We start from the raw sequence: 18,667 nt of genomic DNA on the forward strand, positions 1-18,667 counted from the left end.
CCCTCAGCTGTTTCCTAGGTTTTCAGAATGAGATGATGCTTGGAGATTAACCAGAGGAAGTGTACTTTTTCAAATAGTTACTTTTCTTCAATTTTCTTTTCAGAGACAGTTAAGAGAACAGCTTTGATATCTCACTGATCAGTTTCCATTCCAATATTTATGTAATTGTAGTTTCTCTGCTTATGTAATTTTTTATCTTGCTGTGTATTTTAGTGTAACGTGGAGTGTAATCTCGGACATGCTGTAAATTCCAGTAGCTGCTTTATGTAGAAAGATTATTAGCTTGCAGCTAGAAAAAACATGACTGAGCTTCAACTGTAGGTACTGCAGCCTGCAGAGACATTCCTGAACAAATTTTAATCTTACTATTTCAGATACCAATCACAGTAGAACCATGGAAATGTGTGTGAGGGAGAGATGCATGAACTCCCTTGTGATCCTGAACAACAGACCTAGGATAAAGTCCATGCTATTATTTCTAAGACAGAGCTAATACATAGCATAGGTCTGATATTACTATTATTGACATATAGTGATGTATTTCTTTTTGACAGCAGAGTAAACATATCTTAAAAGCATTCCTTTTCTTTCCACCTGCCTAGAAGCTGTATTGATAACTGACTATGGAACTGAGCAAAAACACGTTAGGAGGATTAGGGCATTAGTGAAAAAGCAGTAACAATCGAACTAAACTGGGGAAGTCAGTTCCTTCCAGGCAAAAGACATTAAGAAAAAGCTGCTCTTGTTTGAAAATAAATGTCATGCTCCTGATTAAAGTCTTTTTAGAAGAACTCATAACTTTCCTGAATTATTTTCTCTTGTATCTGTTAAAAACTCATCATCTTACTCTTGTTAAAAAGGGACGAACAGGTACTAAACCAGTAAAGCCTCTGAAGCCCTCAAATCCACATCAAATACAGTAGAAGCAGAGTAGCTGCAGCTTGGTGTAAAATTAACTCTTAGCTAGTGAGCAAGGACAGCTGATGTCTTGCTGCTGCAAATTATTCACCTTTCTTCCTTACACATTAATGTGATTTAAGTGAAACACATAGTAAAGGCCTGTTGGGTGCTTGTTGAGATTCAGATTATTCAGCAGGTAATGGGGGAAGTATCCTTTTCTCCTGAAAATCATCCATATACTTCTTAAGTATAGTAAGTTGAAAAAAAGCCACTTCTAATTTTATCTGAAAAGAAAACCAGTATCTGTGTGATTTAATAAGGTAACAAAAATTATCTGGGGTGGGTGTGTCCCACCCCACGCTAAGCAAAAACTTCAAGGGTGAGTGTAGTTTAAAGATAATTCACTGATAATACACAGTTCAGAAATATATATGATTCTGGATTCGGGGGTGTCATGCCATTGTTTCCTAGTGGCAAACTAGAAAAAAAGTAATCTTTATTTTTTTAAAATCTTGTCACACATCTTGCCTCTCTATTTTTTTTATGTAAGTCTATCTCAAATAATCTCATTTTATCTGTTTATATTTAAAAATTGTATTCTAGGTGGTCTGAACATGACCTTCAGAAACTGGGCCAGTAGGTAAAATTACTAGGTGTCTAGGGTGTACTTGCAGTTATTTGTTCTAGGTTTTCTTTTCTTGCATTGCTTTAGTTTTTGATGACATTCCCATCCTGTTTGTCAAAATCAGCCTCAAAGGCTCAGCAAAAGACTGAATTTACCTTGGCTAGGGTGGCGCAATCCTTCATTTCACACTTCATGTGCTATAAATCCTAGACTTTTCTGGGCCAGTCACTTGTTTAATCAGAGAACATTTCTGTTTGCTTCATCATATTATCTTCAGCAAGTTTTTAAACAGCTCCAGGAAATGATTGACATGGTAATGAAACAAAGCTTTGTACAATGTTTTATTTCCAGAAAGTGGTGATAACGTTTACAATCCATACTTGCATCTATTTGAGGCAGGTATTTATAGACCTTATAGCTAGCCTGCTAACTTAAGACCTTCATGGAAAAATTTGTGCTCATGTTATTTAGCATTCTTGTTTGGATACTTGAGTAAGAGTGGGAGAGATGGGGAAAAAGAAGCAAGCTGTCTTACAGCATTGCAACAAACAAAATGTGCTCCAATTAAAACTGAGGATTATGAAGAGGTCAGAAATTGTGAAATAGCTAACTGATGAGATGGGGAAAAGAAAAAATAGATGATGAAAATAAGCTGAAGTAGTAATAATTAGTAATAATTTTAAATAAGCGCAATGTCTATAGATTCATTTTTGTTTCTGTGTGAATTAAATTTGCTACTTTAATCCAAAGCATTCTGTCAAGGTTCTTTTTTAAATCGAAAGACAGATAATAAATTTGTGTTTACTATATTTGCCGTCAACATTTTCATAGATGTGTGGTCAGACTTTCTTGTTGTCACTCCTTTTCAAGGGAAAAACCTTAATTCTTTTGTGTGGAATCCGTAAAACTGCAGTTTCTTGCCTTTTGGAGTGAAGAAATTTGAGAAAGGAATAATGTAATAATGAGTATTTAGCATAAGGGCAACAAACCAGATAAATTTAACAGTGTTGCAAATACTGAAATATTCGCATACATAAACATCACTATAATACAGCCGTAAATAAAATAAATACTAAATTAAGAGTCATTAGAAATTAAATTAACTTTCAAAAATAATTAAGCATATAACTTCCATGCAGTATTATATACTTTAGTACAGGTTCTAATTTAGTTTCATGTGACTTGTCTCAAAAATTAACTTTAAACATCCTTTTCATATGCATTTTGCATATTATGTGTTTCTCTGACTCAAAGACCACTACAAGAATTTTTTTAAAAAACAATCTGATAAAATCCTGTTCTCTTAAGTTTTTTATTAAAATTTTGTTCTGGTTTTGCACTAGATCTGTCCTTAAAAAAGCAAGAACATGAGAAGCCCTGTCAAGATTCAAGATTTTCTGTCTCCTATTGATTAATTTTATAGATACATTTATTAGTAATATATTTCCTGAAAATCTCTTTATATCCTTTTTTTTTTTTTTTCCTGTTTCAATCAAGTCTGGGATTTGTACAGCCACTGAGATTCCTTCTGTGTCTGATACTACTTAGGGAAAAGATTTTAACTCTAATTTGAGAAGACAAATAGGTATAAACAAGAAACTGGTACAGCATAGAATTCCTTTTTTTGGAAAGATGTTGAAAATTTTTGAAACTTTAAGTGATAAGTTCCATGTTAATGAGGCTTCCCATCTCTTAGATTGAAAACCATCTGAGTTTTACCATGATGCAAACATAAGTAAAGCATGACTACACTAATTGATCAAATATCTCGTTAGTTTGTCTTTGAACCTCATTTGTCTTGACCAAACAAGAGAAACAACTCAAAGTTACACATCTATCCTTTAATTTCACTCCATGCCGTGTTTTGATTAAGTCAACTGCAGAACAGCAGTGGGACTACTGCTATTTTGATAGTAGGCAGTTATCTCCAAATAAATCCTTGAATAAAGCATTTATCAAGTTTACTAATTGATCCAAAAGGCAAGTTTTCTGTCTTTCATGTGGGGCTGTTTATAGTGGGTTTAACTTTATAATTGAGTGCATATGCCTTTCTCGGCAGTTTGTCAACAATTCATTATTTCTGCATCAATATCTTTCTAGTGGATGACACAATCAGGTTTATTGCTCGTTCATTTTATTTTAATAAATAAGTCTGGAACTTTAATTATTTAGCTCTGTTCTTTAATGAGTAAAAATGAAATTATCTAACAAGGATATATATTGAGCATTTGAATTCATTCTATGCTGCCTGTATAATTCTCCACTAAAACCTTCAACAGAAGAGAACACTTAATCCAAACAAAGCTTTTATTACAAATAAAGACAATCCGTTCCTTTGTAGGGAGCAGTTCAGTAAGATTTGACATTGAACATTCTGTGGCCTGAAATATCAGTTGAATGAATAAATAAAAAATGAAAAGCTGTATTTACTTAATTGAAATCCAACAGGTTATATACATCATTATCAGCTAATATAGACAGTTTTTAGCAGTTGAGCTGTGTACAAGTAATTTGTTTCCATAATCCTACGTTACTATGTTCAGGGATAACTTGACTATATTCAGGGATATTTGCAGAATATTGTCAGATGTATCACATGGTTTAGAAATCAATTCATATTAAGGAATATAATCAAATTTGAGACTATTCTATGCAATCTAGTTCCGAGTTGTATTTGCTTATTTCAGGGTCACCCTGAATCCATTCATTGACATTATTTACCCTGTCTTGTGTTCTGTAAAGATAGTATTTAGTAGCATAACACATCTTTTTTAAGATACACAATAAAAAGGCTAAAGAAAGTAGCTAGGCTGCAAAAAAATATCTAATGCTTTAGTAGAACAAGCAGGTTTGATTTTTAATTTTCCTGATTATCTGCCAAATTTATCAAATATCTGGGAATGAAATCTGAAACATGCTGCTACAGAATTTATATTCAAGAAAAATATTGATATTTGCTTCCTAATAATTAAATATTATTTATAGGTATTTATTGGAAGGCGTAGTTGTACTATCCAGATGAGCTGATTTCTAATTTGAGAGAGAGTCCATAGCAAAAACTAGAAAAATGGTGAGCTAATTTTCAGGAAGTTTGGTCTGGACTTCTAGGGAGGTGAAACTTGATAGAAGCTGTGTCCAACATCATCATCAAACCTACATACTTACTACAATTTATCTATGAAGTTACCATGGCCATAATGGACTGTAATCCAAGTATTTGTGTATTTGCTTCTTATTAGAACTATAATTCAAGTGAGACCTCTGTAAAAGCACTGTAACTTAATGGCAGGTGTAAAAAGTTCAGTCTCAGTGCTTGTGTGTCAGTTGCACACGTGAATCAAAAAGGCATGTTTCCAGAGACATAGTTGTGCTAAAAGTAAGCACAAAAAGTGTTGAAGCTGGGAATATGATACTTTTTTTATTTTCATGACATGAATACATACTCTTGGAAATGCAAGTAGAGAGAAGAAAAGTTGGTGCTGGTCCTTTCTATTACGTGATAGTTCTTGTTACTTTTGTAGAACTTACAGTGCCACTACATACACAGGAAGAAAAAACTGTTGGGTGTCATTGATTTCAACTGTGGAACAAAAGACTACATTAATTAACTAGCTAGACCCTGCAATGGGAATAATTACCCAACTTATTTTAGAGATTGTAATTATTTGGTTAAGCTACATTGGTGATACATGGGGTGTGAGCTGCAAAATAAATCTATCACTTGTTTCCTAATGATTAAACTCATCACAGTTTTTTACTCTTTCTTCAGACATCTGCTAATTTACTGGGGAACTTGTGACTAGAGATGTTGTCAAGAGAAGTACCAATGGTCACACACTTGATTTCTCAGAGTTACTGAATGGAACTGAATGGAAATTGTAGTTAAGCCATAGACTTTTGAAGAGGCTAATAGAGTTCCTGAGAGTGTTTCAGGTTAGGTACACCTAGGTGATTGTAAATTAAACCCATGATTATGTGCTCCAGTCATAAGTAATAATATTTATTTTTCCAACCAAAAGGAAGTGATTTTGGTAGCCTAGTCTCTCTATCACTGGTTTGGCTTTACTGCCTTGGGTGGCGCATCAGAGGCCAGTGAGCTCTCTCCCAGCAGCAGTATCAATACACATTCCTACCCATTTGCAGGTTTCTGGTAACTATGGCTACTGGGTTTATTTTTTCATCACTTAGTTGAGGTTGATTGATCTAACAGTTATAAAGTGAGTTTCATTTTAAACGGCTTTCAGGTCATATTAGATAATAATTAGGAAAAGAGTCTTCTGCAATTTCTAGAGGGTTGGAAATGTGCAGCCCTCCCTTGACTTTAAGACAACAGCTGGTTTTCCAAATCCTGTTAAAAGAGCTGACCACTTGTACTCAGCACATTTGAAATGTTTCTCTGAGACTTTCTATTGCACCAGGAAAGTCATGAATACTACGGCTCTTCTCCTGCAAAACTTTTTTACTCATTGATCCTGAACTGTGCAAAATGAGGTTAAACCTCAAAATATTCAAATAATCTATACCTTTAGTCTTTCATGCCCTTATTGTCACTGTGATTTTTAAGTATGCACAGTTCAGCTAGCTGCACAAGTAAACTGGAATTTAAATACTATATATAAAAATGAACTCTGGTATTCTCCTTACCATTCTCTGTCTAATGAGCTTCCTTGCCCTCCTTGGAATTGAGCGATATGAATGACAGCTGAGGGTTAGAAGACTCCTTTCCTGTAAAAATGACAGAAATAGTAACAGTGACAGAAATATCAGAATAGATTGTTGCAGAAGGCAATGCTAACTTTTGACACTCAAGAAATTTCAGATGTTGAGCTTACTATATTTGCGATAGTCTGCTGTTACAAATACTGTAAAAGGCAGCTTTCCGTCTGCCTTGTCTTTACGTTTGTGTGTGTCACTTTCATCTTTTCCAAGTGGAAGCCAAGATCTGTCATGTTTGTATCCGTGTCCATGTTTTAAATTTATAGTGTTTAAATTTTGAAAGCCTGGAGATCTTGAAATTTAGTATGTTGCAATTAAACTTACCAAGTGAGCCCATACTTGTGAAAGTCAAATAAAAAGATCTAGTTCATGGAGTATTGACACTGAAATGCAATGGAATTGTGTAAGGGATGTGGCTCAATCTGCTATTTACTGCTTTTATTTATTTACTGAATTTATGGGTGTGCATATTGAAATGGGCTAATTATTTTAAATATCACCTATGCATTTTTAGCTAAAGAGGTTGTGAAATTACATTTCCTTAAATTATCGCTAGGTTTGTTTGTATGGATTGAGTACACACCACAGGCTGCCAGAGAACAGAGGCAGCAGCAAGGAAGCGAATACCAGTCCTGTCTTTCTATTCTGCTGTGAGGAGGGGAAACAGGGTAATGAATTTCACACTGCCTTGTATACTTTATTGGAGTGTTCTGTAAGGTGGTTTATTTGCATTTCAGTCCCTGCAACTTGTGAAGATCATAGGCTGTACCACAGAAATGTATGCTGAGAGGTCCTCTCATCCAACTTCCTGCTTAAAGCAGTGTTAACTTCCAAGTTGAGTAAGATTTTCCAGGCCGTTGGTTAAATAGGCTTTGAGAATCAGCAGGGATGGAGATACCACAGCCTCTCTTAAGCAACTTCTTCCTTTTATTATGAAGAATATTTATTTATCGATGCCTGAAATTGCCTTTACTGCAATTTCTGATCATTGTCTCCTGTCCTTTCATAGTGCACCTGTGGAACAGGTCGAGCTCTGCAAACCCCCTTTAAAAAGTCTGTTCCTCCACTGGACTGTTGTGTTTTGAATATATTTCTTGTGTTGTTTCTGCAGTCCAAAATTAGTCTTGGTATTCCATATGTATCTTCTTGATGCTGAGCAGAAAGAAATAACTACTTCTTTTGCCTGCTGGTTATGCTATTGCTAATGCAGCTGGGTATGTGGTTTATCTGCATTGCTGCAAGGACATGCTGCTGACTCATTTCAGCTTCTCCCTCAGATCATTTTCTACAGAGCAGCAATATAGACAGACACTTCCCAGCCTATTGCAATGCATGAGCTTATTCCCTCCTGCAGACATGGATGTATTTGCCTCAGATACAAGAAAACTTCTGGTTATTCTGGCTTAAGTAGATTCACAGTCAAATTACCATATTCTTTAAGAAAGAAAAAAATATAAAAACTTAACATAATTATAAACATTATTTTACTTTCTCTTGAGGATTTCACACTTACTAGAGCTACAAGTACATCACAGCAAAGAGATTTTTACACAAAAAGGCATTGATAGCAATTGATTCTGGCTGTGTGGATTTTTGTATTATTTATCTTCATCCATTTATCTCACCAGTGAATTTATCATGACTGGACTGACATGTCCTTTGCTGTGAATGAATGCAATGGTATTTGTACTTTAGATAAGGGCATACTAATAGATGAATGAAAATAACTGTTTCCTTTGAATATGTGACAGTTTTTCAGCCAGCTATTTAAAAACAGATGAGGGCCAAGTTCTACCCTGTTTGTAATCTTGCTGTGTGATAATTTGAACAAGATCACAAGACTTTCCACCATGTGTGTAGAAGGGGAACTGTTTTCATAAAGAATATTAGTTCTGAAAGAAGTAAGCATTCTGTTTACACATATGGAAGAGGTTTCAAGTCTTCCAGGAAATCTGTTTGAAAACTATTTACAGCATTAGTATGCAAATTATATATTACACGCTAAATGGGAATCTTGCAGCTAGAGCACACTGATAGGCATCTCACTATTTGAACTATGGAAGTCCAGTTTAAAAAGCAACACAAAAAGAAAACACAGCTGGATGTAATTGTATCCAAACACATAGTTATTATGTTAATGGGGGCATACGAATAAAATGAAATGTTGTCCAGCAAAGTTTTTCCCACAAAGATTCTGAGTTATTCTAGCAAAATGTTCAAATAATGCAAGCTTTTGTGTATGTTTTAATTGAAAAGATGTTTGGTATTTATTCCTAAAAATTGACAGATGAAGTGTGGCAGTGCCAAGGAAACAATAAATCCTTCTCATGTAAAGTATCATTTTAATAAATGTTCTTCAGTTGAGAAGAAAACAATAATTGTGGCTCCAATTACATTAGGTACTTCCAGTGATATAATTTAAATCAAATTATGAGAACAGAATTGTATAGTGGTAATACATAGTGATATACATCTTAAACTCCTGTTTTTACTCCATGTTGTCAGAGTAGTGATATACCCTTTAGCTGCCTTCATTTTTGCATTGAAGCTTCCTGACATTTCCCTGCCTGTGCCTTCCTGCTGCTGCTGCTCTCCTGTCATCTTCCTTTCAGTCACACCTTGGTCCCATTTCTGCCCTCGTGAGTGACCCTGCTGAAGTTATGCCACAGCAGCTTTGCTTCAGCATGGGAGGTTTCAAACAGCCAGGTGTCAGTAAGAATGCTGTAGAAGGTCAGTACTGGGTTGGGTCTCTTTCAAACCAGCAAAAGCTTCACCTGTTTCATTCCTACAAGTCTCCCAGAATTTCTTGTGTCACTTGAGTCAATCTGCACAGCTCTGATGTGTAACTAACCTGGGCAAGGAGTTTAATCTGTTCATACCAGTTTACTGCTGGTGGACTTGAAATTGTTGAAAATAAGAGGTTTCAGATGAGGCTTATGCACTCTCTTTTGTTTTTGTTGTTTGTTATTTTGGGGGAGTTTTTGTGTTGGGTTTTTTTGTGTTTTTTTCTTCTTTTTTTCTTTTTTTCCCCCCTCTCCATTTTTAGGACATGCTTTTAACAAACTGTAACTGAAAACTAAATAAACAACAGTTTGTGCCTTATGTAAGTGTGCCTACTATTTAAATGGCTGCGTTCAAGGGCTGTAGATACTGTTATAAGCCCATGTTTTACTGACTGCCAGCTGCTGCCATAATCCTGAAGCAGATGCTTTGTTTTCTTTTTAACTGTCTATCTCAGGATACTGTCCTGTGAAACTACGTTCTGCCTTTAAATTGAATGTCATGCAGGATTTTGTATTTTTCAACCTTTGTTGTCTTTGAATGATAAAACGTGTTCTGAGTTTAAAACTACCATTTTTGTTCACAAGCACAAAGTGTATTTTCCAAATCTGACTCAACAGGCATGTCAGATGCAGTCTTGAGAATATTATGTAAGTGCCTATTTTTATTGTTAGTGTTGAGGAACTGTTTATACTGCAAGTGTAATATGGTCAACACACATTAATATATTACTTTAAAATAAAAAACTTATTTATATGTATAAAATCACACTGGGTTAAAAAAAAAATAAAATCATTCTGTTATTTAAAATATTTTCCAGATGCAAAATACCATTGGCCTGTTTAATGAAATGTATTTGTTTCTCAGCTCTGCCTATGTAAGAAATGCTTAAAACTCTTCTCTGAAGATTCACAGCCACATCAAGCATCTAACATTAAGCTGAGAAGATAAAGCTTGTATCATTAGTGTGATAAAAGTCCAGCTTGGTTGTGTGGCAAGTAAATTCTACATCTAGCGACTTCCATTTAAAAAAACCAGCCTAGTTTCACTTTGAAACCGCTCCCAGTAGAGAGCAGATTTTGTACTTCCCACCCTATCATTGGCAAATATAATCCCTCTGAAATCACCTGAGACCATAACACTTAGTAGTAGTTATTTCCAGCAAGGGCAAAGAAGAGATTTCTGCACAGAGTGTGTAGAGGGAAGTGTGAAAGAAAGATGTATTAGGAGAAACTGGAGGACTTGTGTTCTTTGGATGCTACAGACCTGTGAGAATGAATCTTTGAAGGCTAAATAAGAGGCCTGTGGTTTTTTGTTGGGTTTTTTTGTTTGTTCGTTTCTTTGGTTTGTTTTCTGAAGCAACAAATCTCACTTTGGCACATTGTTTTAAACTTTTTTTTTTTAAAAAAAGATAATTTATAAAAAAGTGACCCAAAACTAGTTGCTCCTGAAGGAAGCAGAACCTGAGGTGGGAATTGCACAATTCTATTATTTTTTTTCTCCTTAGGTCAGCCAATGCTTCTTTGCTGGATAGCTAGAATGCACGTTGTATGGCTTCCTTGGCAAAACCGAAGCAGAAACATGTGATTTGTTTCTGTTATTTTGAGAATTTATTTTCTCTCAAATTCATGATGTCATGAGCTCTAAATATGTGGTTTTCAGTATCTCGCTCCAAAATTCCCAAATACTGCCAATAGCAATTAAATTTGAATTAGTAACTGTCTATGCTGCACGTGTGTCTTATGCGGATTCAGATATTTTCTGCTCCTCTGTACATTGCTTTCAGTACTTTCAGCATAAATATATAGAGTAAAACTTGTCCTGAAAACCATCATAGGGTCCAGCAAACAAGGCTGAATAGTGAAAGAATCTCTCTGATAGTAAGGCAGACAAAATGGTACTTGAGATGCTTCCTTAGACTCTATCATATTTATGTTTTAGGTACACCTGCAGGAGGACTTCAAGTTATTACATACCTCTAGTTATTTATTTTCTTAGCCTTACAAACTGAAAAGGAGTACCACAACAAAAATAGTATGGAGTTCCTTTGCAGATTTTTATCCTGGTACTTTCCTCTCTTTTTCTTTTAATAGCCTGGATGTGTAAACACTACTGAAGTGGATATAAAAAAATCTTCAAGAATGAGAAATCCACATAAAACAAGAAAGGTAAGTACTGCTATTATATCAAAAGCAGAAGGTGGAGGTAATTTATAGCATGAAGATCCGTCGTTTCTTAAAACAATTTTGTCTTGCAGCTGCAAAGAACAAATACATGAACATATGTTGTTATTTCATAAGCTCTTAAATGAATTAATAGAAATAAATTTGCTAATACTAAGTAAACGCCATCACATTAGAAAGGCTTTGGAGAAATACGCAAAGAATATGAAAATGAAATGTATTTGTCCATGCTTTTTCATGTTGTTTAGTTGATTGAAATAAGTGTGTTAAATATGTGTCTGTCAGTAATAAAAGAAAAATAAATTAAAAATGTAGTGTAAACTGTAACAGCAGTTCTTGTCCTGGTTAATGAGAAAGGTGTCTCTAATTTACAATTATGCCCCAAATGGATGACCAGAAATTGTGGAGGAAATTTCCTTCATCTAAATTAGGACCCAGACAAGAGCAGCGCTCTAGGGATGCACGGATGGGTTGGAACTGCTATTTCTTTCAAATCCTTTGTATCATAATAATGTAGATTAACTCCAACTTTGAAGTACTGCCTTTGAGGTATATTTTCATGTCAACCCATAGAAAAAATACATTTTTAAAAGGGGAGTGAATTTAGAGAAAGCTTTATCTTAGTTTATTTATGGTATTGAAAGTTCCAGATTATTGTAATTTACCAAACAGTAATTGCAAATTTGGAAGTTGTCCAAATAATACGTTGTGATAGTCTACCTTTCAGGATACTGTTTCTTCTTTTCCTACCGGTCTCCACTTACTGTAACAGCTGCCTTTCAGTGTCATCCCCCATGTTTACTATGCTGTTAATATAGATACATAATCAAAGTAAATCCTGAGTGCTATGACATTGTGAAATTGTGGGGTTTGGGGAGTCTTTCTTGTACACTGTGGTGAAGAAGCACAATTTGATCTGACCGCATGGCTTATTTGCATTTTCTTTAGAAAAAGATGGTCTTGGCTAACTTCTTGAGCACACTGTACTTAAACATAACAGTTGTTATGGGTATATGTGGAAAACATTGTCTGAAAGCAACTATTATTGTTCCATATCTTTTTGTGTAGTCTGTCTATGGCTTACAAAATGACATTCGAAGTCACAGCCCTACCCACACACCAGTACCAGAGACTAAGCCACCCACAGAAGATGAACTTCACCAAGAGGTTTGCAAAATAACTACAAACATGTACTTTTAAATGAAATTTCTAGGAAAGTAGGTATTAAACAAAAAAAAAGCAACTGGGAAGTATGTTCAGAGAAAATCTAGCAAATGCTTAGTAAACTTTTTTCAGGATATATGGATTTAGGTATGTAACTCCCATTAAAACTAATGAGACAAAACCTGACTCTTTTTGTAACTTGCATAAAACAGTTAAAGGTATTTAGCAACAGTCCAGTTAGTTGGTTTGTTGCATAGCTAGGCCCATCAGCCCATTTAGCAGTAGACAGTTCACTCTTCCTTTTAATTCTGATTGGAGATTTGGGAGCATGTTTGCCTCTCCAGGTATGAATATGGATCCACACATTTATCTACATCTCATGCTTCATTAATCTTTCTTGAGTTGTTAGAATTGGGGGAAGGTAAATGTCTGAAGATTTAGTAGTTTTCTTCCAAAAACTAAAAGAAAAGGCTAATTGGGTTTCTGTTGATAAACCATTAGGGAAAATGCTATATTTTTTTTTTTTTTTGTCTGTATGATCTTTTCTCTTTGATGAAAATTCCATTTATTTTAGAACTACGCTGGTGGAATGTTGTTTTAACTCAGATAAAATTCTTTTTTGTGCCGTAGGATAAATTAAAGTTAAATTAGAGCCCTAATAAAAAAGTTATGGAAATAGAATCAAGCAATGCATTACTCATAACACTCTTTGCCTTCCTTTCTTGCAGATTAAGCACTGGCAAATGCAATTAGACAGACATAGATTAAAAATGTCAAAAGTTGCAGAGAGGTAAGTATATTGTCACATCTTCTGTTTTTTCAGTTAGACTCATACCTATTGGGAAAATGTCAGTATGAAATAGCTTCAAAGAAAGAGACAAGAGAGCTCAGGTGTCACAGAAAAAACTTATGAGAGTTTACTTTAAGTGGGAAGTATGACATTCTTTTATTGATAAAAGCTGGCCAGATATTCCATGAAACACTTCTGATAGAACCATGAGTCACTTGAAGAGCCTCTGACCAAGTGGTCACAAGTTTCACCTTGCATTGGAAGGGAGGCTTAAATGGAAGTAGGTCTGGGGTTATTTTGATATTTCAAAAGAGCAATCCCTGATGAAGCAATGGAGCTGACTGGCAGAGCTGGCTGGGTGAGGAACTCAGTGCTTGCACAAAATGATTCTGAGCTTACTTCGGATCAGAGAATATAAGACTAGTAGGACTCTTCCTCCAAATAAGATCAAAATCTGTCAGGAAGGGACTAGAAAGTAAATGAAACAAAAAGCACCTCAGAGAGACTAACTGCAGCTTAGGCAGAGCTGAAGAAAAGGAAGGCTCTGTCTTCCACATCAAAAACAGAGACAGCGAAAACTGCAGAAAGTCAAGCTCCATGAGACTTATTAAAGGAAATTAAGCCAAATTCAAATGGTTCTTCATCCTCTCATATACAGTTATGCATATGTGTCTACTTATGTATGTGTATGTATGCATGCACATACAAACATATTTATCAAGAGACCTGGTAAAGAATTTGTGTTTATTTAACAGTAAATAATATAACCTAAATAGAATGAAAAAAAAAAAAAAGAATATTTGTCCTCGCTTGTCAGTAATTTTTCAGTAATTATGAGGCAAAAGGAAGCATGTGAAGTGGGAATAAGGGCATGGGAGATATGGAATACAAGCAAAGTTTTTAGTGTGTTCAACTCAGTCAGGCCAATTAATGAATACAGTTTTGGGAGGGGGGAAATAGGGGTTTTTGAAAGCCATAAACTTGGGAGAAGTGCAATTGGATTAGGAAATAAAAAAATATTAACTGTATTTAAAAGAGGAAAAATAGAGTCCCAGCTGCTGCAGAGCCAATAAATATAACCTGAATAGGATACAGTGTTTTAGAACAGATTTTAGAAGAACTGATAGTTAAAACTATAGAAGTATAAAACATGTTCCTTTATGAAAGCAAATGTGCATGGAAGAGGTTTCTTGATTTATTTAATTAGTGCCTACAGTAGCCCTAAAAGGACTACTGTGTGGAAATATTAGGGAAGTCTTGAGCTTGTTTCATTTCATCACTTGATAAGACCTAAGCCAATCCTCCTTCTCCCAGGGTCCACTTTTAACAGTCCTGAGCAAACCTTTTTCACCTGAACTTGTAGCTGACTTCTGATTGTGTGCACAGCTGGTTTCTGTGGCTTAGTTATCTGGAGTAACCTGACCAGGTTTCCTCACCTCCTGACATTACAATGTTTGGTGCTTTTGTTTTCCTAGTCTATTAGCTTATACAGAGCAGTATCTGGAATATGATCCTTTTCTTGTGCCCCCTGATCCCTCAAACCCTTGGATATCAGATGACACCACTTTCTGGGAACTGGAGACAAGGTATATAATTTTATTTCTTCTTTTGAGGCAAGAGATATAACAGGCTTTTCTTGAAACATCACGATTTCAGACAGAGGTATTGCAGAGAAATACTGAGGCAGAAGGGCAGTGCAAGATCCTTTTGGTCTTTCCGCCTTTACTGTTTTGTAAAATGGGAAGTGATATGGATTAATAAATCTGTGTTAAAAGTTACAGTAACCCATTTCCAGGGTTCCACTGTGAGGAAAAAAGACACCTTGTAAAATCTGCTAAAATTTACTATTTGGAAGTCCTTAATCTTCTGTGTAAGTGCATGTGAATTACCTTCATGCTGTGTAAGCACTAATGGCCTGGTTGCTCATCTCTGAACGTTGCACAGACAAGGTGAGACACTGCAACAGGCTCCCCAGGGATATTGTAGATGTCATATCCCTGGCAATGTTCAAGGCCCGGCTGGATGGGACTCTGAGCAACCTGGTCTGATGGGAGTTGTCCCTGTCCATGCAGGGGGGTTGGAGTTAGATGATCTCTAAGGTCCCTTCCAACCCAAACCATTTTATGATTCCATGATCCTATGATATGAGTACTCTGGAGGGTGAGAAATCTGTGGTTGAACTTTAGTACTTAGTCCATGTTATGAACATAGAGTATTAGAATAGTGAAGTATTGCTGATTATAAGTTCTGTTGCTTTTACTTCTGTAGCAAAGAGCCAGGACAGCAGAGGGTGAAACGGTGGGGTTTTGGCATGGATGAAGCTTTGAAAGACCCTGTGGGAAGAGAGCAGTTTCTCAAATTCCTGGAGTCGGAATTCAGTTCAGAAAATTTAAGGTAAATGGGAGGGACTTTATTTTTTGATAGACTGTAAGATACCTTTAGTTTAATTTCTTGATTCCTTTAAAAAATTTCCCCATCTCTTTCTTTCAGAATCCATTCATGCAGATTGCTGCCTGCTCCCATACTCAGGCTGAGGGAAAGATGGATATAGTTAGCACACACTCACAGGAAGGGTATTTTCTTATTCATGTGCAACTTTTGGTCAAACTAGCCATTTAAGAGCTTTTTTCTCAGCTAATTTTATTAAACAGGTTTAAACCGTTGACCCATTCAAATCTGGTACATTTATTAAGTCCAATATTATGAGAGCAGTAAAATTAAAAAAGATAAACTGTTAAAATAGTATGGGATTTGAAAGTAAAATTCACAGACTTTAACTGTTGGTCAGTTTTCTGGGGATCATTGGTCTTTTGAAAATCTCCACCAAGATTCTAGTACTTTTGGGTCTGACACAACAGTAGCAGTGTGACAGCTAGCTCTCAGATTCCTCACTAAGTGCAAAATTTAAAGTGTATTAAGCTTAAATTGTGGTTTTTTTTAAAGTATATACATATACAGAATTACTTTTAAGTGAGGAAGAACAATTATTTTATTTTTAGAAACTGTAGTCCTTCCATTGGCTAACAACATGCTTTTGTTGTTGCTGTTCTAAGGAAGCCATATCTCCATAAGGATTATTTCAGAGGTACTAATAACAGCCTTTCTATAGGCAAGTCAAACTGTGCATAGTTCAAAAGCATGTACGACATATTTTTATTTTCATTCAACCTTCTTGTCAGATGTCATCTGTATTGCTTCCCATTCACCAATAGCATAAGTGGTATGAAATCCTATTTACACACATTCTAGAATTCAGAAGGATCCTGAACTACATTTTTTCTATGCCAGTTCTCACTCCAAAGTGGTGCAGAATATTCATTCATACTAGGTTACATTTATGTAGCATCTTGCAAGAGGCCTTTAGCATTGTGTAGTGGTTCATAAATGCTGCATAGTTCAAGTTTGTCAGCAGAATAATTGAAGATGGACTTCTCTAAGTTGCTGACCGTGTTCATATTCAAACATTGACTTTTCTATCACAAATGTATATTAGATACTCTAGACTTTATGATATGTTTCAACTGATTTATTTGCCATTATCCCCATGGAGATATGGCCTGGCCTGTGTGTGTATGTTGATAACTTCATTGGTGACAGATACAGGGTTTGTGGTTTTTTTTAACTAAAAAATCCAAGTGGTTAAATGCAATTTTAAAAATCAGAATAATGCCAAGAAAATCTGGGTTTTTTTTTAATTTTAAAACTAAAAGCCTGGTGATGCCTTGTGCAGAGCAGCTGTTCAAACATGAACCTATCCAGCCCAAAGTGTGTTGCAATTTCTGTGCTTTTCTGTGATTAATTTGTCACTCTGCCAACTAGACTGTTACCTGCATAATCCCTTGCCTTTTCTTTTAATCCTATCTACAACACTGACCACAGGCAAACTGCAAGTGACTGATCCAGAAAAATTCCATAGATATGTTTATTCAGAGCTGATTCCTTATCATGCCATCTACTCTTCTCTCTCTCTCTCTAGGTTTTTATGTTTGTATTATAAAATACAATATCTGAACAGTGGTGAATATGAGCTCAAAGACTGTCCCTGGGAATGATCAGGCAGGAGATCAAACTTGCACTAAGAAGGTGCTGTGATGATTAACTGAAGGAAAACTCTCACAAGCTCAGAATTATGTTTATGAACTCTCAAACTGTGAGGAAATCAATCCGCCGTTAGGGTTGTGTAGTAAAGCCAGGTCACAAAGCATGAATTTGTAAAGCTTGTTTATGGGAGTCAAAATGTTATAGATTTCAGTATCAAAAATTAAAAACTTGAGGGTTTTGAGCATTGCTGCTGAACAAACCTTACATTTAGAAGACCACTAATTTATTTGTTCACTTGTTAACCCCACTGTGGCAATTTGGTTTTTTGGGATGTTTTTTGGGGATTTGACAGTGACCTTGAGAAAAAGATTTCCTTCCATTCACATCTTCCCACTGCAACAAAGTGAACTCTGGTCAGTAGCTTGCTCTTGTCCTTTTACAGATCTAATAATGGTAACATTTACAACAAGCACCATCAAACCTACAGTGGGATAGATAGCTGGCACCCTGGATTCAAGCTACCAAGCACAGTACACAGGGTACAGCAGGGGGCTGCAGACACTACAGAAAGATTCAGTATTAGTCGATTAGAAGTCTTACACTTCACTTTAGTGGAATGCCACAAATGAGGAATTACAAATCTACCAGATATTCCTTTTCTGTTCTGGTGTGATTATCTTAAGTAGCTAAAAGCCCTTGTGTTACTGTTTCATTAACTTGGACCAAGTGTGTCTAAGCTGGCTGTGAATCTTGTTTTTAGTTGATATAGATGCTGAAGAAGCAGAACAGGGATAAAGAAACTTGAGCCATGAGTTAAAACTAAGAACTGTGCAATGATAAGGAATGCAACTAGGTTTCACCTTCTTGCTCTGTATCTCTGTGCCTTTTTTCTTGGCCTGTAAATTGAGTTTAATAGTGTGTCACTATCTGAAGGGGTGTTGCAAAGCATAGCAGAGGAATAAAACGGTGTAAGCAGTGCTGTCAGTGTGGTAGCTTCATTTCAGTGTGATTTGCCAACACCAAGATTGGATTCTGCATTCACTTAACACAGGCTGTGACTTGTACTCTCTTGTTACCATGTAGATTTTTTTGGAGGGATTGCTTTGCATGCTGCTTAATACACAGAACAAATAGCTAAAGTAACATATTATTTGGAAAATAGCTTTGTAAAATTCTCACTGCCTATTACAAAATTGGTGACCATTGTTTAAAATTCTCAAGTTGTAAGTCTGAGCATGATCCAGTATTACTGAGCTTGGTCACAAGGCTATCCAAGCACTGGAAAAGGACTTTCAAAGAGAGTGAGATAGTGAAATGAGTATTACTGCAATGTGGTTACCTGGAGACCTGATTTCTTTCATCCTCATTTCTCTCCATATCCTTCCTTTGTCTGTAGTGCTGCAGAATTCTTTGGAAAGGTGATACTCATATGCTGACTGTACGTTTGCTCCCAAGTGGTTTTTTTTG

The 18,667-nt window shown here is 35.7% G+C and overlaps 1 protein-coding gene across 7 annotated transcripts in view; it reads left to right on the plus strand.

Annotated features, from left to right (window-relative positions):
- The window catches only part of RGS7 (regulator of G protein signaling 7), a 264,913-nt gene that overhangs the window by 208,979 nt on the left and 37,267 nt on the right, over positions 1-18,667 (plus strand). For all 7 annotated transcript variants that reach the window (XM_051615774.1, XM_051615776.1, XM_051615777.1 and 4 more), the window contains 5 exons: positions 11,116-11,190; positions 12,274-12,372; positions 13,098-13,159; positions 14,635-14,745; positions 15,428-15,553. In XM_051615774.1, coding sequence (XP_051471734.1) covers positions 11,116-11,190; positions 12,274-12,372; positions 13,098-13,159; positions 14,635-14,745; positions 15,428-15,553 — 473 coding nt within the window. The remainder of the gene's footprint in view (positions 1-11,115; positions 11,191-12,273; positions 12,373-13,097; positions 13,160-14,634; positions 14,746-15,427; positions 15,554-18,667) is intronic.

Source organism: Apus apus, chromosome 3 (genome assembly GCF_020740795.1).
Source record: "Apus apus isolate bApuApu2 chromosome 3, bApuApu2.pri.cur, whole genome shotgun sequence".
Lineage (NCBI taxonomy): Eukaryota > Metazoa > Chordata > Aves > Apodiformes > Apodidae > Apus > Apus apus.